This window comes from Phalacrocorax carbo (genome assembly GCF_963921805.1).
Source record: "Phalacrocorax carbo chromosome W unlocalized genomic scaffold, bPhaCar2.1 SUPER_W_unloc_8, whole genome shotgun sequence".
In the NCBI taxonomy this organism is placed as follows: Eukaryota; Metazoa; Chordata; class Aves; order Suliformes; family Phalacrocoracidae; genus Phalacrocorax; species Phalacrocorax carbo.
This window is the reverse complement of record NW_026990259.1, coordinates 287,601-314,587: the sequence shown is the minus strand read 5'-3', so window position 1 is coordinate 314,587 and position 26,987 is coordinate 287,601. Positions and strand designations below refer to the sequence as shown.

General features: G+C 46.3%; 1 protein-coding gene and 1 long non-coding RNA gene across 2 annotated transcripts; one reads left to right on the top strand and one right to left on the bottom strand.

Annotated features, from left to right (window-relative positions):
• Positions 1-1,354: 1,354 nt before the first annotated feature.
• LOC135310906 (uncharacterized) lies at positions 1,355-4,064 on the bottom strand. Its single transcript, XM_064440028.1, has 2 exons — positions 2,387-4,064; positions 1,355-2,329 (listed from the first exon to the last, which is right to left on the bottom strand). Exon 1 carries the CDS (start codon positions 3,789-3,791, stop codon positions 2,721-2,723), a length of 1,071 nt encoding a protein of 356 aa, XP_064296098.1. The 5' UTR covers positions 3,792-4,064; the 3' UTR covers positions 1,355-2,329; positions 2,387-2,720.
• Positions 3,716-26,763, top strand: LOC135310907 (uncharacterized). Its single transcript, XR_010370852.1, has 3 exons — positions 3,716-3,806; positions 4,932-5,116; positions 25,651-26,763. It is a non-coding gene; the product is annotated as an uncharacterized LOC135310907 (long non-coding RNA).
• Positions 26,764-26,987: the final 224 nt, after the last annotated feature.

The window sequence follows — 26,987 nt, the reverse complement described above, 5'->3', positions numbered from 1 at the left end:
TCCGTGTGTGGCACACCCTCTCGTTTCATGGACGTGACTAATTTATACACGTATAAAGAGTCTGTGCACACATTTATATGCCGATCTATATCCTTTCGCAGGGCCATCTCTAGCGCTTTCGCTTCTAGCCACTGCACACTTTTACCCTGCTCCTCATACGTCTGGCGCATCCAACTATTCTCTTCTTTCCACACTACCGCCGCTCTGTTCGTCTTCGAGGAAGCGTCTGTGAAATATGTTGGTCCTGGGTGAGAGGTATCCAAAACTCTACTATCCACACTTAAATCCACCACTTTGGCTGTCTCGGCCCACCTCTGTACCATGCCTGTGACGATTTTCCCTGGGTACGAGTATACTGCCAATTGTATATCCTCTTCACTCTCTACCACCTTCCGCCATTTCTCCCCATTCCACGGCACTGTGTGCTTATCTGGCTCCTTCCCAAAGATTCCCTTGCTTTCCCTTCGCAGATGCCAAATCATTCCCCCAGCTACCTTGACTTTTGTGGAGAACGCATCCTTGGGAACCTTCTGATATACCCATCGCAGTGGTTTTTCTTCCCCCACCCATATTTGATATAGCAATCCTAATCCTCCACCGGCGGTTAGAATCCAACCTGCGATTAATTCCTCCTGAGGGTCCCACTGCCATGCTCCTTCCTTTTGCATTCGACGTTCTATCATCTGCAACTGCTGGACTGCCTCGGCGTCTAAACTCCTGGGCTCCCATGGGTCGGTCCCTTTCAGCAATGCATAGAAAGGTTGCATCTCCTCACCGGTGATGTGCACAAATGTCCGCAACCACTGCAGTGCTCCTACCAGCTTCTGTACATCATGTAAATTTTTAACCTTAGGTGTAAGTTTAATGGGCTGAGCTTGTATGCAATCCCCTTCTATTCTAGCACCCAGAAATCCACACACTGGTCCTCGCTGTACCTTTGCCTCAGCTATCCTGAGGCCCTGTCCCTCAAGGCCCCTTTGGGTGTCTGAAAAGACTTGTTCACATAACGCCTTGGTGGGCGCAGCTATGAGGACATCATCCATGTAGTGGATCATGTAGATTCTCTCCCGATACTGTCGCCTTACTTGCTGCAATGCAGAAGCCACATACCTCTGGCAGATCGCTGGAGAGTTTTTCATCCCCTGCGGAAGTACTGTCCACTGCCATCTACTACCTGGTTCTGCGCGGTTCACCGCGGGCAGAGTAAAGGCAAATCTCTTTCTATCATCTGGATGTAGCGGAATACTGAAGAAGCAGTCTTTGATATCTAAAACAATGACTCGCCATCCTTTCGGGACAGCACTCAGATCTGGTAGGCCAGGTTGGAGAGGCCCCATGGCCTCCATTTGCTGATTCACTGCTCTAAGGTCATGCAGCATCCTCCATTGGTTTTTATCTTTCTTTTTTATAGCAAATATAGGGGTGTTCCACGGGCTCATTGAGGGCTCTAGGTGCCCCGCTTCGTGCTCTCGTCTTACTATAGCTCTTACAGCCTCTGTTTTCTCTGTTGTCAGGGGCCACTGCTCCACCCAGATGGGCTTCTCGGTTTTCCACGCCAACTTGTGGTGACGAAGCCCCTCTGAGGCAGTGGCCCTTATGCTAAATTTTTCAACCCGATCCCCATCTGGGCAAGGGCGTCCCACCCCAACAAGGGGCTTGCTACACCATCTGCTACTAGTATTGTCACTACGGCCTTGAGGAGCTTCCCTGCCTCCTCGTCCATGACTTCGAGTTTTACAGGGCAAGTACTAGTCCTCGTCTGTTGTTCTCCTCCCACCCCTATTATACGTTTTCCCATGGCAAGGGGCCAAGTTGGTGGTCACTGTTCGAGTGGCATCACTGTGACATCCGCCCTGGTATCCACTAACGTTCCCAGGTATATCCGTGCTGGACAACTCGGCTCTTGTGGGGTAATCATCACCGCTGCCATGGGTCTTTTGTTACAGCCTATGACCAAGGCCACGCAGGGACCGTAACCTGCAAGTCTCGCTGGTTCTGCTCCCCTGCCTGAAGGTTCACTCCCCCTTGGCCCGCTACAGTGGGCCAAGCTCCTGGCACTGGCACCATGATGGGGGCCATTTGACTCACAGGAGGCGTGAATCCCCCTCGCTTCGCCCTCCTTTGGCCGTTTCCTGGCTTTGTGGTTGGACAATCTCTTGCCAGGTGTCCTGGCTTCCCACACACCCAGCACCTCCCTACTGGGTGCGCTCCTCCTCCATTACGTCCTCCCCTTTCCCCTAGCGGGCACCCAGCTTTAAAGTGCCCTTGCCGTCCACACAAATGACATCTCGGCCCCGCCCCGGCCGCTTGCACCATCACCCTTTCTTCGCTTCCACAGTCAGGGTTCTGGCAGATGTGCGCTCCCACACCGCCATGCTGATTCAACGCCTCCTGGCGCAAGACACGCCTGATGGTTTGACCCAATGATGCCCCCACCGCCAGGGTGCGGAGGACATCTTGTGTCTGCGGATTTGCTTGACTTCGGAGGCAATCCATAAGGACTGCCTCCTTGGCCGCTGGCGGCAATTCTGATTCCATGATAGCCTTCTGCAACCTGTCACAAAACGTTGTAAATGGCTCTGCTAGTCCTTGCTGTATCTTTTGCCAAGGTTCTCCTTTTTTTTTATTTATTTTATTTTTTCTTCTTTTTTTTTCTTTTTTTTTCTTCCCCCCCCCCCCATACCTGCCCACTTCGCTATACGCGCTACGGGAACTCTCCATCACCACTTGCAGCTCCCTGCCCCTCCTCCAGGAGCTATTCGGACAGGGAATATTCCGGGCATCTCTATCCTTACTCCATCGAGGCTACAATCTCTGGCTATCAGCCGCCAGTCAGGTAACTCGACTGACTGTCGCTGGGGCGCACCCTTCGTTAAGAGTCCTGTCTGCCGCCGAGTTACTTCCCCTAGTGCGCGCATAACCTGCTGCAGCTGCCGCAGCACGTCCTCCACGGACCCCTCCGGAGCTGCAGCGCTCCGGACCTCCCCTTTTGGCGGTCCCTCTCCTCCCTCCTTCTGACTGGTCCTCCGAGTCCCTGCTGCCTTATGCCTCTTTTTTGCGCGCTGCAGGCAATCTGCCCCATCTTCCCACATGTGGGCATCGGTTTCTCCCCCAACTTCTGATTCGCTGCTACTCGAGGTTGATCTATAGCCACCCTGTCCTCCCCTCCAGGCACCCCAATCCCCCTCCTCGCCCGACTCCCATCTCAAGGGTTGCCCCGGGAGCCAGTCTCGAGGGTCGGGCAGAGGGCGGTGCCGCTGCCGGCGCTGATCATCCTTCTCCTTCCGCTCCGTCACTCCCGCTGCGTCCGCTGCCACGTCACCCTCCCCGCGCGCAGGTACCCGCGCCTGTGCCAAATCGTCCCAGGGGTATGCAGGGGGGCATTCCAAAGGTCCTGCTGGCTCAACAGGGAACACCGCCGCTTCCCGATCCGCCTCTTCGGGAGCCTCAGACTGAGTCGTTGGCCAGGCTACTCCATCCGAACTCCCCGCTTCTTCCCCATCCCCCGCGATGCTTGCCCCTGTCTGCGTCCCCACTGCCCCTCCTGGGTCTATTTCCGGGCTACTGTCGCCTGTAGCACCGTGCAGGCACAGCTGCACCTGCTGCCACGTCTCCTGATCATCCCGAGCTTTCAATAGTAATCGGTGTATCTTTCCCCAGAGCTGTATGTACTGGGTTTTTCCCATCATAGCCCTTTCGGCTAACTCCTCTTTAATTCTCACCCAATTATCTTTATTAAATATGTCTGCGGGACTCCGTATGAGTGATAGAGCCCCTGCGTAATCATCCATTGGATACCCTTTGAGGTAGGCGCCTTCGAAATCGAAGTTCCATATTCCTCCCCAATCCCTTCAGTACCTTTATGACTGTACCCATGGCGCGCCCGCCGTCCTGCGGCTCCCCGTCCCGCCCCTGCGTGCCTCAAGCTATCATTTCCCCCTGGCAAACTTGCCATGTTGCCCCGCCGATCACGTCGGGGTCACCACTTGTTGCTGTACGCTTCTACGGGAGAACTTATCTTGGGCCGCATGTCTCTGGGACACAGGGCTCTACCCACCCTGGGGACAGTGATGCACAGACATCAATATGATGGATACAAAATGTCCGTTTATTTAACTGCGTCACACGCTTATATAGCTCTTGCGCTTCCTGTTCTTGCCACTCCTATGGGGAGGAGTCTATCTTTCCGTCACATCCGGTGATCTTCCGGTCGCCAATCCCTGTCTATTTCCCTACACAAAAGTACAAGACAAACACGGGATTTCACCCCTCTCGAATATTTCTTAGGGAAAAAAAAAATTAAAGAAATCCCACCTAGCCAGATCTGGACAGCAGGGACTGAAAGGACTAAACCCCTGACAGTCCCTGACTCAGACCTTATTGTAAGCATCCTTGTTCTCTTGTGGTTTCCTCCCTTGCAAAGATAGTTTCAGGTATTTGAAGAATGCAAGTTGGTGCCTGATAGGATTAAAAAGATCTTGAATAAGCTCATAAATTCAGTGATAACATAGACTTGGGACATCAGTGCCGAGATAACTAGTTTAAATCACCCCCTTGTGATAGTCCAAGGCTAAAGGACTGATGAGCTAATTCAATGACTATATATGGGCAAAGGAAACCCAAAGTTCAACCAGTGGATAGGTGAGGAGGACCATCAGAGACCACTGGAGGACCCCAGAAGACCACTAAAAAGACAACTATGCATGCAGATTGAACTTTTACATATGTTAATGTATCCTCGGGAACCTTATAACTATGTATGACTTTATAGCATATAATCTTTGGAAGTTTACCGAATCACTGGAGCACTCATGGAGGATCAATCCCCAGTGCTGCCCAGCGCTGTAATAAAGGATGCCTGCTTAATAGTGACTTTGTTGCTATTGAGTTTTATTTCGGGAACTTTCTGGATACTCCGCTTCCTCTTACAGGGAGGTTCGGACTTTGAAGGATAGTATCCGCGAATTTTTGTATCAGTTTTGGCGACCCAGATGGGATCATCTCTGTCCGGCTGCAGGACCCCCTGAGACGGAGACTCCCTTGGCCGCCCCCAGAGAATTCTCTGGAGGGACTCCCCGATTCGGTGGATCTGTGTGGGGGCAGACAAGGACCTCTGGTAAGAATAAGGCATTCTTTTTTGTTTTGGGGACCAGTCATTTTAAGCTACCCATCAGTCGCAGTTCGTGAGAACCCCGCAGGGTAGCATACAATTGCATGTACTATTTGTATTAATCACTTGGTTACTACGTTGCATGGTTGTATGGATCAATTGATTAGTATGGTCGTTTGTTTGTGCATTTGTATCTGATTTTGGTTTACGTATGCGTGTGTGATATACGCTACGTTTGGTATACGCGTATTTGAAAGTTTCTGATCAGCCTATGCCAGCATTTGTTATCGGTGGGAGTAGTAGTGGTTATTGTGTCTGTGCTAGTAATTGTTAGTTGTGTGTGGTGTTCATGCCCTAGCCTTTGTCCTTGTCTTTGTGTTGTATAAGTTTTAGAATGGGGAACCAACAGGGTGGAGTTCTGAAAAAGAGCCCTTTGGGCTGCATTTTGGCCCACTGGAAAGATATCGGGGAAACACCTGGAGGGAGTGTGGATCGTAAAACCTTGATAAAATATTGTAATCAGTGGTGGCCTTTATATAAGCTAGATGAAGGAGAGAAATGGCCTTTTAACGGAACTTTAAAGTATAATACTTTGTTACAACTCATTTTTTTTCTACGCCGTGAAGGAAAATGGGATGAAGTGGATTATGCAGATATGTTTTTCACCCTGCGGAATCACCCTGAATGGCAGAAAGAATGTGGAATCAATCTAGCACCCCAAGACCCTATGGTTCTGGTGATAGAAAAAGAGAAAAATAAGCAAAAGACAAAATTAAAGAGGTGTTGTTTGGCATGTAGCATTGTTTAAAAGTTGGCTCACAGAATGAAAGGCTGGAGGATTATTTGCCTCTGCCAGAGAGAGAAGGTGATAGGGAAGGAGATGCTGGTGCGGTCGGGGTTAAAGAATCAGAGTCAGGAGTCAGGGAAGAAACTGATATTGGATTTTCTCCCATCACTGCCAGAACTCGGAGTAAAATGGGACCTATTATACAGGCCCCTCTAAGGCAGGCAATGGGAGTGGGAGGACCTGTTAGAATCAAAGTGCCTTTTACTTTAGCAGACTTGGACAGCTGGCGAATTACCGCAGGGAGTTATCAGGATGATCCCGAAAAGGTTGCTAAAGGATTTGAATTGATTGTGAAAACTCAGGACCCCGATTGGGAGGATGTGGATGCAATGTTGGATGTGGCGTTTAGTGAGTCGGAGAAGCAGATGGTTGTGAGAGCAGCCAGAGCTCAGGTACAGGCTCTGGTTTTGGCTGGAACCCTGCCAGGAATGGTGGATAATCATGTTCCAGTTACCAATCCTGGCTGGGACCCCAACCAAACAGGAGCCAGGGATTTATTAGTGAGGTACAGGGAATGGATTGCTTATGGAATAAGAAATGCTGTCCCAAAACCAGTAAATTGGTCTGAATTGTATGAGATAAAACAAGATAAAAAGGAATCTCCTACTGATTTTTTGAATCAGTTAAAAGAAGGAATGCAGAAATATACTCCTTTAGACCCTACCTCCCAGGAGGGAAAGGGCCAGTTGATATTCCTGTTTTTGGGACAGTTGGCGGATGATATCAGGAGAAAGTTACAGAAGGTGCAAGGAACAGATGCAAGAGATTTAGAAAAATTGCTGGAGACTGCTTGGCAAGTGTATCAGAACAGAGACAGACAGAAAGAGAGAACGATGGGCAGAACAATTGCTAATGCTACAGTGGCTGCCTTGCGCACCACAGGGGGTCAGATAAACAACACTAATGAGGGGAGAGGAGCTATGAGAAGTGGTGTAAGTGCCCCACCCCGAAGAAATCAACCCCTCTTGAGAAATCAATGTTCTTATTGTAAGCAAATGGGGCATCGGAAGAAGGACTGCCCGAGATTGGGCAAACCGGTGACAGTTGCCAACACGGAAGAAAGTTGATGGGGACCAGGGGAATCTTCCCTAGCAGAACCCTTGGTAAAAATACAGCTAGGGAAAGAAGAAAAACCTGTAGAATTTCTAGTAGATACAGGTGCCACGTTTTCAGTATTAAATCAGGATTTATTGCCCGTAAGTAAACAAAATGTTAATATTGTGGGAGCAACCGGACAGGTCAAGCTTTCTTTTTGAAACCCTTGAAATTAAAAATTGGGAAGAGTGTAGGGATTCACAAATTTCTCTACCTGCCTGAAGCTCCTAGACCACTTTTGGGAAGAGACTTATTAGAACAATTGAATGCTGAAATAAAATTTAATGATGGGGAAATTGAATTTAAAATACCAGAAGAAAACCACATGGAAATTTTAAGTTTGACCCTCACAGAACCACAAGTTAGGGGAGAGGAAATTATACAAGAAATAAAAGACCAGGTATATCCAGGAGTATGGGCCTCGGGAATGCCTGGAAAGGCCAAAAATGCAGAATTGGTTGTTGTTAAACTCAAAGAGGGAGCACAACCTGTCAAGGTAAAGCAATATCCCCTGAAATTAGAGGATAGGCGAGGGGTGAAAAGCATTATAGAAGAATTCATAAGATTTGAATTATTGATTGAATGCTCTTCAGAGTATAATGCTCCTATTTTGCCTATCAAAAGGCCTGATGGCAAAACATATCGATTGGTACAAGACCTGCGGGCAATAAATAAGATAGTTGAAGATTTATACCCGGTAGTGGAGAACCCATACACCTTACTGACCAATTTAAAAGAAACCTATGAATGGTTCACAGTATTAGATCTGAAAGATGTATTCTTTTGCCTCACTTTGGCCCCTGAAAGCCGCAATTTATTTGCCTTTGAATGGGAAAACCCTGATTCGGGACGAAAAACCCAACTAACCTGGACAGTGTTACCTCAAGGATTTAAAAGCAGCCCCACGATCTTTGGAAATCAATTAGCTAAAGAATTAGAGGCCTGGGAAAGACCTCCAGGAAATGGTACCCTTTTACAATATGTAGATGATATTTTGATAGCCACAGAAAAGGATGAAGAATGTAAAGAATGGACTGTGAGTTTGTTAAACTTTCTTGGGCTAAGTGGTTATCAAGTCCCATTACAGAAAGACCAGATCTTGAAGAAAGAAGTAACATACTTGGGATTCATGATTTCTAAGGGACAGAGACAGCTCGGGAATGACCAGAAAGAAGCCATTTGCAGGACTCCAGAACCGACCACAGTAAAAGAGCTTTGAACCTTTCTGGGAATGACAGGTTGGTGCCAATTATGGATCTATAATTATGGACTTCTGGTTAAACCTCTGTATGAACTGTTGAAAAATAGCCTGACACAATTAATATGGACTGATGAAGCCAGATGGGCATTCAAAGAACTGAAATTGGAACTAATGAGGGCTCCAGTTTTGGGCCTGCCCGATGTAACTAAGCCCTTCTGGCTGTTCTTGTATGAAAGGCAAGGAGTAGCTTTGGCAATTTTGGCCCAGAGATTGGGTCCTTATAAACAAGCTGTAGCGTACCTCTCCAAACAGTTGGATGAAGTAAGCAAAGGATGGCCAGGATGCCTTCGGGCAGTAGCTGCCGTTGTCTTGATTATCCAAGAAGCCCGAAAATTCACATTGGGACAGAAGATGATTGTGCACACTTCCCACACTGTAACCTCCATTTTAGAACAAAAAGGGGGACGCTGGCTCTCGCCATCAAGATTCTTGAAATATCAATCAGTTTTGATGGAACAGGATGATATAGAAATTGTCACATCTACTATTATCAATCCTGCTTCCTTTTTAACTGACAAACAGGAAATGGAGACTGTCGTGCATGACTGCATAGAAACCATTGAGACTGTGTATGCGAGTAGGCCTGACTTGAAGGAGGAGCCGCTTGAAGAAGCTGACCACACTTGGTATATTGATGGGAGCAGTTTTGTAAAGAATTGATTTCGAATGGCAGGATATGCGGTGACCACCACAGGCCAAGTAGTGGAAGCAAAGTCACTCCCTAAGGGCACATCTGCACAACGGGCCGAAATAATTGCTTTAGTAAGAGCATTAGAGCTTGCTGAAGGTTTGCAAGTAAATATCTGGACAGACTCAAAATGTGCTTTTGGTGTAGTTCATGCCCATGGGGCAATTTGGAAGGAGCGAGGACTTTTAACTGCTCAAGGGAAAGTCATAAAACATGCTGATATAATTTTGCGACTTCTAGATGCTGTACAACTTCTATCGGCAGTAGCGATTATGCACTGCAAAGGACATCGGAAAGGTAACACTGACAGGGAAGTGGGAAATAAGTTGGCTGATCATGAGGCAAGGCAAGCTGCGGAACAAGGTGAGGTATTAGGCTTAATTCCTGAAAAATCTTTGCCACTACCTGAGATAGTTGAATATGATGAAAAAGATCAGAAGTTAATTACCGATTTAAAGGCTGAAATTGGCCCGACGGGATGGGCAATGTTAAAAGATAACAAAATAGTAGTTCCCTTTAGAATATTATGGAAATTAATAAAAACAGAACATGACAAAACTCATTGGGGAACTGAAGCTTTGTACAGTTCCCTCACCAAGCAAATGATAGCCAGAAATTTGTTTCAAATTATAAAAACTATAGTTGATAGATGTGAAATATGCTTGAAGAATAATCCAAAGGTAGAGAATCGGGTGAAATTTGGAAGTATTGGTAAAAGGAATGTTCCAGGCCAGAACTGGCAGATAGACTTTACGGAACTCCCTAGAAAAGGGGGGCACAGATATCTATTAGTATTAACTGATACCTTTTCCAGATGGCCTGAAGCTTTCCCCTGCAGAACAAATAAAGCCCGAGAAGTAACAAAAATCCTATTGAGAGAAATTATTCCCAGATTTGGCGTGCCAGAAGTGATCTCCTCTGATAGGGGACCACACTTTGTGTCACAAGTAGTTCAACAAGTTAGTAAATTTTTAGAAATTAATTGGAAATTACATACAACTTATTGCCCGCAAGCAAGTGGGCAAGTAGAAAAGATGAATAATTTAATAAAGACGCAATTGAGTAAAATTTGCCAGGAGATGAATTTAAGGTGGGATCAAGCCCTCCCTATTGCGTTACTAAGGCTCCGAGTCAAACCAAGAACTAAGGAAAAACTGAGCCCTTTTGAAATTCTGTATGGGAGACCCTTTCAAACTAGATATCAAGGACAAGATCCCACCCAGGTAGGAGAGATTAATCTACAACAATATCTGATTGCATTGGGAAAACAATTACAAGAAGTAAATGGATTAGTGATGTCTACCAGAGCATGGGGGTTAGATTCCCCAGTGCATTTGTTCAAACCTGGAGATTGGGTTTATGTTAAAAATATTTCAGGTGATCCTCTCGAAGAGAAGTGGAGCGGCCCTTTTCAAGTTCTGCTTACAACTTACACTAGTCAAGCTTGAGAGGTTTGTTGCTTAGATCCACTATTCAAGAATTAAAAAGGCACCTGATGGACCATGGAAGTCCCAACCCGTAGGACCCACATCTATAAGGCTGACCCGAAACTAACATTAATATTGCTATGTATTTGTCTTGAATTAATAAATGCATTTACTCCCAGTTGGCCCCTGAAGAAAAGAAGCGAATCTGTTGATAGTCTCTGGTGGATTTGGGGAAATAACACCAATACATTAGTTCAGTTTGCTGAAAACTGCTCTTTGTGGGAACCCTATACTAGGAGTAATAAATTGATGGGATGGCATGGAATGACCTTTGTATTATGTTCAAATTTGACAAATGTCACTGTGATAACGAATGTTGCCTTAAAATGTTGTGCAATCAAAGGGATAGGGCCTCCACTGCAGATGAAGTGCTTTCTTCAAAATGATACCCCCATAAATGAGACACATACTTGGAAAACTGGTAACTGGGATACACTAATGTGTACAAATGGAAGCATTAATAGAACTGCTGGGGTGGCGGCCTCCTTAACGTTGTTGAATCCGCGACCTGCAGTGAATCAGGACCAACTAATTAGATTACCATCCACTTGTAGGAATGTGGCAAAGATAAGGCAAAATCATATGTTGTTCTTTAACATATCCTTCTCAGCCACCTCCCTGCAGAGCAAAACGAGCTTGGTATTACATTTTGCTTGGAGGTGCAGGAACTGAGTTAGGACTGCTAAATTCAGTAGATTTGGAAACTTTAAGGAATTGCGCTGGTTTTGGCTGAGAAGGGGTTAATTCTCCTCACTGTGGGGGTCAGCTACCTTTCCAGCTTCCCGTGCTCTGCCGTGTGGCGGGGGGGGGGGGGCTGGGAGGGGCGGAGCCATGGTGGGGGCGGCTGACCCCGACTGGCCAATGGCAGGTTCATTCCATACCATGTGACACCATGACCAGTGAAGGGGGGGCAGTTGGCGGCTCGGGAGCGGCGCGGCGTCGGGTCGGCGGGCGGCTGCGGCGCGTGCGGTTTGTTTTGGCGGTTCATTCCCCTCTCCTCCCCCTCCCCCCCCCCCCCCCCCCCCCCCCGGGGTTTTGTGCCTCTTGTTCTCCTTTCCATTGCATTTCTGTTGTTGTTTCTTTTAATTTTAATTATTAAACTGTTCTTATCCCAACCCACGAGCATTACCCTTCTGATTCTCTCCCCCATCTACCGCTGGGGGAGTGAGCGAGCAACTGTGTGGGGCTGAGCTGCCGGCTAAACCACGACAGGAATAAAGTTGGAACCGCAGGATTTGATGTAGCTCAAGCAATCAAGATTCAGGCTGAATGGATGCCAACCACCTTTAATCCTCAGCTACAGAGTTTAAAATATGATAAGGAGTCATTATATCTCTTTAGTAAGAGTATAATTGCCCAGATACAATCACTTAAAAATTTGACAAAATTTGTGGACTGGACTGTCTGTACCCTACAAGTTATGTGGCAATTGGAACAAAAGAATAAGGTGCAGTCCTACTTGATGAGTAATAATGACTTTATGTGGAGGAAATTATTTGGACAATGGGTTTTACCTAGACACTGGATAAAAGCCTATTCACAATTTGTGCAGCATTATGATAGATGGTGTGCAGGAAAATTAGTATACTATAATATAACTGACCCCAAAGTAATGTGTAAATATTTAATTCTGCCAACCCTCTTTTTGAGTCAAGGGAACCCAGAATATTGGTTACCAGAATTCCAAGGGAAGTATATTGGGAACAATAACAAAACATACGATTTAGATCTTTGTGAAACCACCTCTGATGGAATCTTGTGTGGACAACAATCTCGAGTATATGAACCCTGCTTATTAGAACACTCTGTTAACAATTGTAAATGGACGATCCTGTCTCCTAATGTGTTTGAAATGTTTGTAGAGGTTAATGCCAGATATGTGTGTTTAATAACTAACAATCAATCAGTAGTTGAAGAATACAATGTAACCACCCCATTCATAGGATGTCTTAAGAACATAACCCATTTAACTTGGCATGGACAAACATATTCATTTTTTTGCATATACAGAAGAACAAGTAGCAATGTTTTGGTATTATGAGAGCTTAAATTTAAGTCATGCAAGTTTATCTCTGAAGAAATTAAATGAAATCTTGAATCAATCACAGAAACTTCAAGAACATTTAGGAAAACGAAACAAGACATTAGCTGAATCTATTATTAAAACAGTAATAACTGGAGACAAGCTTGTCGGACTGTCTAGTCAAATTGGATCTGATACTGCCCATCATTGGTGGGATATCTTTTCAGGGTACTCACCCTCTGCAGAGAAAACTTTGAATATTTTAGTTCACCCGCTTTTGATATTGTTAGCATTTGTTATTATACTAACAGTCGTCAATTACTGGTTGTGGTATAAGCTAAAGAAATTGGCCATAAGAGTTTGGGCTTTGCCTAAGGTAATAAAATATGAAACTTTAGAACCTTTGTAAAGGAATTTACAAAGTTTAAAGAAGAGGGAGGAATGAAAGGACTAAACCCCTGACAGTCCCTGACTCAGACCTTATTGTAAGCATCCTTGTTCTCTTGTGGTTTCCTCCCTTGCAAAGATAGTTTCAGGTATTTGAAGAATGCAAGTTGGTGCCTGATAGGATTAAAAAGATCTTGAATAAGCTCATAAATTCAGTGATAACATAGACTCGGGACACCAGTGCCGAGATAAGCACTGGAGGAACTAGTTTAAATCACCCCCTTGTGATAGTCCAAGGCTAAAGGACTGATGAGCTAATTCAATGACTATATATGGGCAAAGGAAACCCAAAGTTCAACCAGTGGACAGGTGAGGACCATCAGAGACCACTGGAGGACCCCCGAAGACCACTAAAAAGACAGGCAGGCAGGCAGTGGCTGCCAGAGATGGGACGTCCCAGCCCACCCGTCGCAGCCCGAACACCTACCCACACCATCCCAAAACCTGACGGCAGAGAAAAAACGAGAGAACAGCCCGTCCACAACTCCGTACCCGAACCCGCTCCAGCCCCTGAAATGGCTGAACAAAGGGAACCTAGCTCACCTGCCACTACCCCTCCAATTGGCCGGGGGAAGCAGGGGGCAGAGCGGGGGTGCCACCGGCCGGTCACCCTGGCAACGGTGGCCTCGGCCCCGCTCTCGGCCTCTCCTGGGCTCCTAAGCACAGGGCCGCTTCTCCTTTCCGGCACCCTGCTTCCGCATTGCTCGCTGCTGGAGACACATGTACACAGGCCTCACGCCCATGCACTACCTCCTGCCTGGGGATGGGGGCGACATTTGCCACCCCTCAGGGGCACTCACACAGAGCCCTCTTTCTCCAGACCCACCACTTCCCTCAAAGAGGCAGTAGTGTGAAGGGCCACCAACCCCTCAGGCAGCACATACCCACCCATAAGAAGTTCTCTTACCTCCTCAGACCCACGGGCACGAATGGGCACTGCCAAGGCCCCCAGGCCGGGCTCCTCTCCCTGCACCCCCCACACCAGGGGGGGAATGATGGCAGCAGCAGTAGCAAGCTGCAGAGGCTCTACAGGAGCTGGTTGACACACATATCAAAAATAATAAAAATGAAAAATGAGGCTAAGAGCTAGGCAGCAAAGATGCATCACCCTGGATTTCATCTTGAGTTGGCAACACAAGTGCATAGCCAGGGTCTTCCTAGACTTCTCTGGGGATGAATGGTGTCGTGGTTTAGCCGGCAGCTCAACCCCACACAGTCGCTCGCTCACTCCCCCACCGGTAGATGGGGGAAAGAATCAGAAGGGTAACACTCGTGGGTTGGGATAAGAACAGTTTAATAATTAAAATTAAAAGAAACAACAACAGAAATGCAATGGAAAGGAGAACAACAAGAGACGCAAAGCCCCGGGGGAGGGGGGAAGGAAGGGGAGAGGGGGAACGAACCGCCGAAACAAACTGCACACGCCGCAGCCGCTCGCCACCCGACGCCGTGCGCTCCCTAGCTGCAACTGCCCCCCCCAATATACTGGTCATGGTGTCACATGGTATGGAATGAACATGCCATTGGCCAGTCGGGGTCAGCCGCCCCCACCATGGCCCTGCCCCTCCCAGCCCCCCCCCCCGCCACGCGGCAGAGTGCGGGAAGCTGGAAAGGTAGCCGACCCCCACAGTGAGGAGAATTAACCCCTTCTCAGCCAAAACCAGCACAAATGGATTAAGAGCAGCCCTGTGGAGGACTTGGGGATACTGGTGGACAGAAAATTGGACATGAGCCAGCAATGTGCACTTGCAACCCAGAAAGCCAACCATATCCTGGGCTGCATCAAAAGAAGCATGGCCAGCAGGTCAAGGGAGGTGATTCTGCCCCTCTACTCCGCTCTGGTGAGACCCCACCTGGAGTACTCCATCCACTTCTGGAGTCTGCCTGCCCACCCATCCCCACCTCCCCTTCTCTTTTGCTGAGCATGATGGTATGGAATACCCCTTTGGTCAGTTTGGGTCAGCTGTCCTGGCTCTGTCCCCTCCCAGCCTCTTGCACAAAGCACAGCACTATGAGGGATGCTATGGGGAAAGTTAATTCCATCCCAACCAGACCCAATGCAATCTACACTCCTTATTCCATACCATTTGCATCATGCTCAGGTCCAAGATAATTTGATTGTTGGGCACCAACACCGGCTTGTTTTGGGTCCCTGATGCACTCATCTGGTTTCTTGCAAAGCTTACTCTTCATCGGTTCAGGTAGTTCCTGCTACATTGCTTCCTACAACATACAGCTCATATCACAGATTATTTTTCCCCTGAATTTAAATGGGCTTGAGTGTTGTGGTTTAGCCTCAGCCCACAACTCAGCCCCACACAGCCACTCACTCACTCCCCCACCGTGGGGATGGGAGAGAGAATCAGAATGGTAAAAGTGAGAAAGCTCGCGGGTTGAGATAAGAACAGTTTAATAATTAAAATAAAACAATAATAACGTAATGAAAAGGAAAATAATGAGAGAAAGGCGAAACCTGGCAGGGGGGAAGGGGAATGAACAACCAAAACAAACAACACATGACACAGGCACTCGCCACCCAATGCCACCAGTCCCTGAGCCGCAACCACCTCCCCTGCATGCCAACTCCCCTGGTTAATATACTGGTCATGGTGTCACATGGTATGAAATATCACATGGGCCACTTTGGGTCAGCTTTCTTGGCTGTGGCACCTCCCCTCTTGGCTTCTTGCCCAAATGGCAGAGCATGGGAAGCTAGAAAAGTCCCTGACTACTATAGGCGCTACTTAGAGACACTGAGACGTTAATTAACAACAATTAAAGCATCAATGTGACATCGGCACTATACCAGCTATAGTGAAGAAAATTAACACTACCTGAGCCAAAACCAGCATATTCTCCACCCCTTATTCCATACCATTTATGTCATACCCAAGTCCCATACAATCCAATACAAACTCACCAACCACCACCCATCCCCTTCCCATCCTTTAACATAATACACAGACATCATTCCCTTAGTTCATAGACCTTCCCTGTAAAATGTCCATTGAGTTCACCCAGTCCATGACTCTGGGCTCCATCTGTCATATCAGTCTTTCAGGGTGGGAGAGATGGTGTGTGTGGTGTTGGGTTGCTGCATACCGAGTCAGCCATCGTTCCATCACTGCTGCACTTTGCTTATTTCACAGTTTATCTTCCATGGGTTGGGAGGCTCGTACTCTGATATCATTGATACAAAAAAGAGGTGACACACAATATTATATAGCAGTTTGCATTGTGCCATTCAGTTCATTGGCTGTTTTCGCCCAAAATCAAATCCCCTTGAGGTACACACCGGACTCCTCCATCCTCCCACATCACCCACCAAGTGCACCCAGGTCCTCGAGCAAAAGCAATCCCACGAATGTGTTTGCCTTTGCCTGAGGCAGGAAGAACCCAGACTGTTTTGCCCAGCATACTTTTTGTGTGCACTACAGGGACTCTATCCCCTTCCACAGTATGTAGGATTTCTGACTGGGCAGGGCCAGCTCGGTTGGCAGATCCCCTAGTGTTGACTAACCAGGTGGCCTTTGCTAAATGTCTATCCCAGTGTTTGAATGTTCCACCCCGCCATTGCTCTCAGTGTAGTTTTTAATAGTCCATTGTATCTTTCAACTTTCCCAGAGGCTGGTGCGTGATAGGGGATGTGATATACCCACTCAATGCCAGAGGCTTTACCCGCTTCGCTTGCTTGATGGAAGCGCATGTTTCACATCCGTGGATAACCTGTGCAATTGTGTCCATGGTCGAGTCCACCCCTCGATCACGAGCCCACCTGTATGTTGCATCGCTCCCTTGATGGCCTGAGGTGTCATGGGCTAACCGAACTAGAAATAATTCACCCTTATGCTGCCAGTCCAGATCCACCTCAGCCACTTCAATCTTGGCAACCTGATCTACCTGCTGGTTGTTCCGATGTTCTTCAGTGGCCCGACTCCTGGGGACGTGAGCATCCACATGACGTACCTTTACAACCAGGTTCTCTACCCGAGCAGCAATATCTTGCCACAATGTGGCAGCCCAGATGGGTTTGCCCCTGCACTGCCAGTTGTTCTGCTTCCACTGCTGTAGCCACCCTCATAAGGCATTAGCTACCATCCAGGAGTCAGTATAGAGATAGAGCACTGGCCACTTTTCCCATTCAGCAACGTCTAAGGCCAGCTGGATGGCCTTTACCTCTGCAAACTGGCTCGATTCACCTTCTCCTTCAGCAGTTTCTGCTACTTGTCGTGTAGGACTCCATACAGCAGCCTTCCATCTCCGGTGCTTTCCCACAAGACAACAGGACCCATCAGGGAACAGGGCATACTGCTTCTCATCTTCCGGTAGTTTGTTATACAGTGGGGCTTCTTCAGCATGTGTCACCTCCTCCTCTGGTGATAGTACAAAATCTTTGCCTTCTGGCCAGTCCATAATCACTTCCAAGATTCCTGGGCGACTGGGGTTTCCTACTCGAGCCCGCTGGGTGATCAGTGCAACCCATTTACTCCATGTAGCATCAGTTGCATGGTGTGTAGAGGGGATGTTTCCTTTGAACATCCAGCCCAGCACTGGCAGTCGGGGTGCCAGGAGCAACTGTGCTTCAGTACCAACCACTTCTGAAGCAGCTCGAACCCCTTCATATGCTGCCAATATCTCTCTTTCAGTTGGAGTATAGCGGGCTTCGGACCCTCTGTATCCCCGACTCCAAAACCCTAGGGGTCGACCCCGGGTCTCCCCTGGCGCTTTTTGCCAGAGGCTCCAGGTAGGGCCATTCTCCCCAGCCACAGTGTAGAGCACATTTTTTACATCTTGTCCTGCCTGGACTGGCCCAAGGGCTACTGCATGAACTATCTCCTGTTTAATCTGTTCAAAGGCTTGTTGTCGCTCAGGGCTCCATTTGAAATCATTCTTCTTCCGGGTCACTTGATAGAGAGGGCTTATGATCAGACTGTAATTTGGAATATGCATTCTCCAAAAACCCACAACCCCTAAAAAAGCTTGTGTTTCCTTTTTGCTAGTTGGTGGAGACATGGCTGTTATTTTGTTGATCACATCCATGGGGATCTGACAATGGGCATCTTGCCATTTTATTTCTCAAGAACTGGATCTCCTGTGTGGGTCCCTTCACCTTACTTTGTTTTTATGGCAAAACCAGCTTTCAGAAGGATTTGGACTATTTTCTCTCCTTTCTCAAAAACTTCTTCCGCTGTGTTGCCCCACACGATGATGTCAATATATTGAAGGTGTTCTGGAGCTCCACCCTGTTCCAATGCATTATGGATCGCTCCATGGCAAATGGTAGGACTGTGTTTCCACCCCTGGGGCAGTCAATTCCAGGTGTACTGGACACCCCTCCATGTGAAAGCAAACTGTGGCCTGCACTCTGCTGCCAGAGGGATTGAGAAGAATGCATTAGCAATATCAATTGTGGCATACCACTTGGCCGCCTTTGACTCCAGTTCGTATTGAAGTTCTAGCATGTCTGGCACAGCTGCACTCAGTGGCGGAGTGACTTCATTCAGGCCACGATAGTCTACTGTTAGCCTCCACTCTCCATTAGACTGCCGCACTAGCCATATGGGAGTGTTAAAGTGTGAGCAGGTCTTACTGATGACTCCTTGGCTCCTCAGTGGGTGAATGAGCTCTTGGTTAGGGAGCTCTGAGTTAGGGAGTCTCTGTTGATGCAATATTGCCGCCGGTGCAATATTGTGGTGGCGATCGGCACCTGTTTTTCTTTGACCGTCAGCAACCCCACAACAGAAGGGTCCTTCGAGAGACCAGGCAAGGTAGACAGCTGTTTAATTTCCTCCAAGGCAGCTACACCAAAAGTCCACCTGTACCCTTTGGGTCCTTGAAATACCCTCTCCTGAGGTAGTCTGTGCCAAGGATGCACGGAGCCTCGGGGCCAGTCACAATGGGGTGCTTTTGCCACTCCTTCCCAGTTAGGCTCACTTCGGCCTCCAATACAGTTAGCTCTTGGGATCCCCCTGTCACTCCAGCAATGCTGATGGGTTCTGCCCCTATATAGTTTGATGGCATTAGGGTGCACTGTGCACCAGTGTCCTCTAAAGCTTTATACTCCTGTGGGTCTGATGTGCCAGGCCATCGGATCCACACAGTCCAGTAAGCCCGGTTATCCCTTTCCTCCACCCGGCTGGAGGCAGGGCCCCTCTAGTCCTGATCATAGTATTCATCACTCACTTCCAGTAAATGTGAATCTAGAGTCTATTAAGCTCAGAAATAAAATCAGCGCTTCTACTCCTTTGTCTGGGTACCTGCTCACTGGAAACTGGAGCAGCAGCTTTCCTGGAAAAACGTCCCTGAGTGATTGTTCTTCCTTCCAGCTCACACACCCATGCCTCTAGGGTCGAGGTAGGCTTGCCATCCCACCTCCTCATGTCCTCTCCATGGTCACACAGGTAGAACCATAGGGTGGCCCGTGGTGTGTATCCTCTCCTTTGAGGAAAAGGACTATTTTTCATAATGTCTGAGACTCTACTCTGTGGAGTAGGACATATCTTTGAGTTGCTGGACCTCTTGGGACAGTTTCTGCACAGCCGAGACGAGGGTGTAAGAGGCACGTGCTTTGTAATCCCGGAGTTGATCAATCACATCTGCCACTGTTGGTGCCTCGCCATCTTTCCAGGACACTATTGCTAATTAGTGTACATGGGACAATGGTGCACTCTGTACAAACTACCACAACATGGGCTGTGTGCACTGGGCTTCATCTGGATGACTGTTGATCGTCCAGGTCACCATAAATCACCTCAAGCACAACTAAGTCCCTCAGGTACTGGATACCTTTCTCCATGATTATCCACTTTTCTGGACGATATGTAACATCTTCCTTGAAGGGATACCGTTCCTTCACTCTGCACGGGAGTCACCTCCAGAGGCTGAGGGCTTGTGTCCCTTTTCCAATTGCTTTGTCAATGCCCCCTTCCCCAGAAAGGGATCCCAGTTGTTTGGCTTCCTTCCCCTCTAATTCCAGGCTACTGGCCCCATTATCCCAGCATTGGAGCAGCCAGGTGGCAATGTGCTCACCTGAACAACGGCTGAAATCTTTTTGCATATCTCGCAATGGGTGGTCTCTGTTTCATTTATGCCTTCTTCCTCCTCTTCTCCTGGTGATGGCCCTGCTCTTTCATCCTCTTTTTCTAAACAAGTTGCCTTTCACTTCTAAGATTTCTTCTTGTGTATGGGGATGACTTATGCTGACACAGGTTGATTCTCTGATTCAGCTGCAGTGCCTGTCGTGGGGGTTTTATTGGCTACAGTGCTTGTCTTTCGATCCAGAGACCTTCTCTTCCCCTTGGGAGCACTGAATACTGTTGAACAGGGCTCGTTCGGCATGGGCCAGGCCCCAGCACGTTGCAGTTATCTGTGTTTCTCTGGAGTTCCCAGTGTAACAACGTACTTCCTCCAAATATTCTACTAGCTTTTCAGGATTCTGCACTTGTTCAGGGGTAAAGCTCCAAAACACTGGGGGTGCCCACCATCCTAGGTATTTGCCCATGCTATCCCACATGCATTGCCACTCGTGACTATCAAGCCTTGGAGCAGATATCTGGATCGTATTCTTGAATTGCTTTCTAACCTTAGCCAAAATCAAAACAATATGCCTAAAAACTAACAATAACTATATCTTAACTACCCAAGGATGTTCAAGATACAAAAAGGTGGTTGCAATGAAGGTGGAGACATCATAGAACAAGGTTAGCAAAGATGCAATTCTGTATTTCCTCCATATACTATCTCATAGAGGAGGAGGTATAAGTAGCAATTGCTTCAGTGAGATGGTATCCAAAGTACTGTCATGGTTCCAACACAAAACCCAAATACCAGATAAAGCTGAAGACCAGTGTTTGCATAAGAAGTCTCTTAGGCAAAGCATCACCAATCACAGCAGAACACAGCAGACTAAACAAACCAACACCAGTCTTTAACGCTTACTGCAGAAATGAGAGCACGGTGCTGTGACCAGCAGCTGTTATTATCTCAAAGTCTCTGAGCCCCATGTTGGGCACCAAAGAAGACACTTGTGGTTTAGCCTCATCCTGCAACTCAGCCCCACACAGCTGCTCGCTCACTCCCCCACTGGCAGGATGGGGGAGAGAATCAGAAGGGTAAAAGTGAGAAAGCTCATGGGTTGAGATAAGAACAGTTTAATAATTAAAGCACAACAATAATAACAACAACAATAACATAATGAAAAGGAAAATAACAAAAGGCAAAACCTGGGGTGGGGAGGGGGGGAAGGGGGATGAACAACCAAAACAAACAACATGTGATGCAGCTGCTCACCACCCACCAACCCAACACCACCAGTCCCTGAGCCACAACCACCTCCCCTGCACGCCAACTCCCCCTGTTAATATACTGGTCATGGTGTCACATGGTATGGAATATCCCATTGGCCAGTTTAGGTCAACTGTTTTGGCTGTGGCCCCTCCCCTCCTGGCTCCTTGCCCACGTGGCAGAGCATGGGAAGCTGGTCATGGTTTTAGCTGGGATAGAGCTGTGCTTTGGTCTTAGCATGAAAACAATGTTGATAACACACCTATGTTTTAGTTGTTGCTGGGCAGTGCTTGTACTAGTCAAGGACTTTTCTAGTTTCCCATGCTCTGCCGGGTGCACAAGAAGCCAGCAGCATGGGGCACGTGGCACACACTGTTTGGGCCCACAAAATATGCAGGGTTCCTGTTGATCCAAGGCCTTGACACCCTTGTACTGTGTTAGTGGTTTGTGGGGGATGGGCATTAAAGTAGACTAACTGGGCTATTCGTGAGCCTTGCACAATAGTGCAGGGTGGGGTGGGAGTCCAGGCCATAATTTTGATTTCACCAGAGTAATCTGAATCAATAATGCCAGGTAAAACAAATCACCCTTGCAGGGTTGTAGACAATCATGGGGCACCAGGGTAAAAGATTTCATGATTGACCCCAACATGTTCCTTGAATATGGGGATCCCAGTCCACACACTGATGTTTTAGTTGTTGCTGGATAGTGCTTGTACTAGTCAAGGACTTTTCTAGCTTCCCATGCTCTGCTGGGCGCACAAGAAGCCAGGACGGGAGGGGGCACAGCTAAGAGAGCAGATTCAAACTGGCCAAAGGGATATTCCATATCATGTAACGTCATGCCCAGTATGTTAACTGGGAGGAGCTGGCATGGGGAGGGAGGCAGCAATCGTGGCTCGGGGACTGGCAGCGTCGGTCAGCGGTTGTATTGTTTGTGTTTCTGTTTTTTTCCCTTTTTTCCCGTTTCCTTTTAATGACATTATCATTATTGTTATAATAATAATTATAATTATTATTTTATTGTAATTATTAAACTGTTCTTATCTCAAGCCACAAGTTTTTTTTTTGTGCTTTTGCTCTTCCGATTCTCTCCCCCATCCCACAGGGGTGGGGGGAGTGAGCGAGCGGCTGCGTGGTGTTTAGTTGCTGACTGAGGCTGAACCACGACACAGTGGTGATAATGCTGAGATGTTTTGGTTGTTGCTAAGTAGCACTTACACTGGTCAAGGACTTTTTCAGCTCCCCGTGCTCTATCGGGTGCACAAGAAACTGGGAGGGGACACAGCCAGGACAGCTGACCCCAACTGACCAACAGGATATTCCATACCATATGACATCATGCTCAGTATATAAAGCTGGGGGAAGAAGAAGGAAGGGGGGGACATTTGGAGTGATGGCATTTGTCTTCCCAAGTAACCGTTATGTGTGATGGAGCCCTGCTTTCCTGGAGATGGCTGAACACCTGCCTGCCCATGGGAAGTGGTGAATGAATTCCTTGTTTTGCTTTGCTTCTGCATGCAGCTTTTGCTTTCCCTATTAAACTGTCTTTATCTCATCCCATGAGTTGCCTCACTTTTACTCTTACGATTCTTTCCCCCGTCCCACCAGGGGGGAGTGAGCGTGCAGCTGTGTGGTGCTTGGTTGCTGACTGGGGCTAAACCACGACAAACATTAAAGTAGGTATGTGGGGATATGTCTTCCAGTTCATCCTTCTTGAGTGCAGAGACATAAGTCCTATCACTTATCTCCAGCTTTGGGGTTCTACATGCCAGCCACTGCTGCAGCAAGAAAGATGCCATAGTGCTAGGATTCGAATGTGCTAGTTGCAGTTGCTGTGGCTGGGAAAAAGGAAATAAGAGCCAAATTCTTGAGTCTCATATTGAAAACATGAGACTTGACAGGTCAGAGTAAAAGCTGCTGATAGAAATTGTTAAAATTGTTTCATAATACTCTATTGTATTGAAAGAAACAGAACAAATATTCCAATTTAAAAGAGGTTAAACAGTGCAGCAATGAAAATGCATTTGCAATATTTTTCACAGAATAAACTGTATGCTTTATATGGTGATATGTGGCATACATTTACATGGTGTACATTTACGTAAGTGAAATGGGCCCGTTTAACTTTTTTACTTTTTACATTTAATGCACAAAAACCAAGATAGAAAATCTAAATAGTCACTGCAAATACAGCAGCTACTTCGGATCCAGAGAACCACAGCTTTCACGCTTCTGTAGTTCATTCACAAAAGATATCTATCTAAATTTCCTATGGCGTCAGTCGAATCTTGGCCTGCTTTCTTCCTGACACAATGCTATGTGATTCTGATGTCTGCCTGGGTGCCCAGTCCTCTACTATTCTTTTCCTAACAGTTTTCAACCTGTTGGTCAGCTGCAGTCAAATCTGACTAATAGGTGGACGTCTCCACAAGATAACTAAGTTCAAGTCTTGTGACAGATAGCAGGGAGATGGGTAGAGGAGAGGGACTGTACTAATGAGGAGATGGAAGGGGTAGGAGGAAGGGATATTTTCTGTCTGATATACTGCCAGTTCATCAGTACCAACATACTGGCTAGTCCATCCCCCACATGTAAACTGAAACCAGCCTCATAATACTGTTTCTGATCTTGCTGTCAGTGCAAAGATGTGGGAAGGAGCTCGTGGTAACACAGAGGGTTTAGTGCATATAGGAGGGAACTAGAAATACTCAAGTTATGGTGCTACGTCCTGGTTCCTACTATAGGTTTTTTAAACCAGTTTATACTACAAGAAAGCTAGAAAAGTAGCATAATCAACTACTCGAGTATTCCTGCTAAAAGTGACTGGGAAGCCAGTGCGGCCATACTGCCCTCATACTTCATGATCTCCAATCGCCAGAACAGCCTTTTTGGTGGCTATCGCAATTGGAGTGATCCAGGCCCAGCATGGTCTTTCACTGGGTAGAGACCAAAGGAGGGAATGTCGTGGTTAACCCCAGCCAGCAACTAAGCACCACACAGCCACTCGCTCACTCCCCCCACCCCTGGGTGATGGGGGAGAGAATTGGAAGGGCAAAAGCAAGAAAACTCATGGGTTGAGATAAGAACAGTTTAATAGTTTAATATTAATAATAATAATGATGATAATGATGATGATGTAATGAAAAGGAAGACATCAAGAGAGAGAAGTGAAACCCAGGGGAAAAAAACCCCAAGTGATGCAACATCTCGCCACCTGCCAAACAACACTTCCAGTCCCTGAGCCACGATCACTGCTTCCCCTGGCCAACTCCCCCCGGTTAATATACTGGGCATGATGTCATATGATATGTAATATCCCTTTGGCCAGTTTGGATCAGCTGTCTTGGCTGTGCCCCCTCCCCTCCTGGCTTTTTGTGCACCCAGCAGAGCATGGGAAGCTAGAAAAGTCCTTGACTAGTGCAAGCGCTACCCAGCAACAACTAAAACATCGGTGTGTTATCAACAGTATTCTTATCCTAAATCCAAAACACAGCACTATACCAGCTACTAGGAAGAAAAGAGAGTTACTATCCCAGCCAAAACCGGGACAGGGAAGAATGAAAGATGAGAGCTACCTTTGCCTGACTTTAACCAGATTGAAGGTAAATACAGAACACTAACTTTCTGTCAACTTTCTTAAGATTTCTCTGCTTTAATAAATGGAAATATTATAAGCAAGCAATGCATTTTCAGGATCAATTAGCTATGCTACATTGAAATATACCTTTCGACTTGATACACCAGGCTTCTGTACCTAAACAAGGCCAATAAAACTGTATGTTATATTCCCTTTTTGCTCTAACGATAGACAGCCACAAAATGCATTTAAATAGCTTTGGCTTTCCACACATACTCAACATCATCTGTCTTTCATCCTGTCTTTCTAAACATCATCTGTCCTTCAAAGACATCTTCTGTACAAAGGAACGTTCTTCCCTGATGGTGCGTTTCAGATGGTGCTGATGTTCTGTCAGAAATGCATGATGGAAATGTGTTATTGAAAACTGAACTTTGCCTCCATGTTCATTTGGAATATACAGGCACTGCAGTCTGTCGTGATGGTGAGTTACCTGGGTAACAAACAGCCCAGCCATGATAGCGTATAGCATGAGCTAATTAACCTGTCTTCTCAGCAGAATAGGTTTGCCTGAGAAAGCCAGTCTCAAAGTTCCATGCTAGACAATTCCTGAATATATTTGGAAATAGCTTAACCATCTCTACATTGCACTAGATGGTGCATTACACAGATATACAGGGGTGCATTACACAGACAATCAGAGGCTTTTGATCAGAGGCTACACTTCTTTCTGTGCGACTGCAGACCTCTATTTTTAGAGATTTAGTTATTTTCACTATTGTTTGTTATCCTAATCAATTGCCTTTAAAACATCTGATTTCCCTTTGCAGGATCAAGCAGTGGAGATGAGTCATCTGGATGCAAGAACAGTTTTCTTAGTCATAAGGGTAGCTATGCAGTCCCCGTGCAGATTTGTACTCTAGCTTACAAGGAATCACTTAACTGAATTTTTGGTCTGTTCAACAGAGAAATAGACATCAACCTGAGGTGTTCTATGGATGGTGATAATGTATCCCATGATTGCTTCAAGTTTTTGTCCTCTATTTTTAAATAAGTTTAAAGTTATGACTGGAGAAAACCTTGAAATCAAATGTAAAAGTGTTGTGATATTTGCCTGAATTTGCAAATTCCAAAACAACAGGTGGAAGAGGTGTTACTGTCCAATTTGTATCAGTGAGATGTAAACTCAAATGTTCATGGACCATATTTCAATGTTAATGTTGACCAGCAAAGATTTGTTTTGTTGGCCATCAAAGTAAGGGGAAAACCAAAATTGTATTGTGTAATTCTCCATCATCTAGTAGCTGGGATGTTTATTCTTGCTTAATCTTGGTGGATCTGTCAGAGTACTAGAGTTATTGTGTTCCCTAGACAAGAAATGACTGAGAGAAAACTAGCAAAAATGAGAAATCTGACAGAACATTGCTGTCCTAAAAAGGGAGCACAAGGTACAAATGTATTTGCATTAATACACTGTTTTTAAGGCAAAAAGAAGAATAAGATGGATGGATGGATGGATGGAAGTTAATAATTAATTAATAAAATATATCATGATTTGTTCAACAATGTACAGTTTACATCTTTTGGAAGCATTATATGTGAGAACAAAGTAAGATTAATAACTTGGCAAAGACCTGGTCACTAACTGTGAGAAACACATGATTAACTGGGGGTGCTATTCAGACAGAAGTATTACAGATTAATTTCATAGACAAAATTTTACATTGATCTCCAGTATGTACAAAATTACTAACTTAACTAGTTCCTAGTCTACAAGAATATGAAAATATCACTGCTATTTTGCCTATCCAAGGAGTATTTCTTTTTAGTTAAGTTCATTAACTTTCTCTATTAGGCTGGGGACTTAAAGAACTCACTGTTAACAGAAATGACATGAACTTTTTACATTTGCGTCACTGCTTATGAGAATTTGATCCATGTTTTTCTAAACTAAAAATATTTTTTTCAACTACATATAGGTAAGATGTTGTTTAGTGTTGGCTGTTGAGATCTATCTCGAGTTCTTTTCTATTTTGTATCACTACAAAGGAATAAGCTGCCTTCCTAAAGGTTTTGGGTCACAACTGAAGATAAATTTAACAGTAGCAAATAAAGTTGTTATTGCCTCAAGCAATGACACCAGTCATTTATCTGAGATTAGTCATAG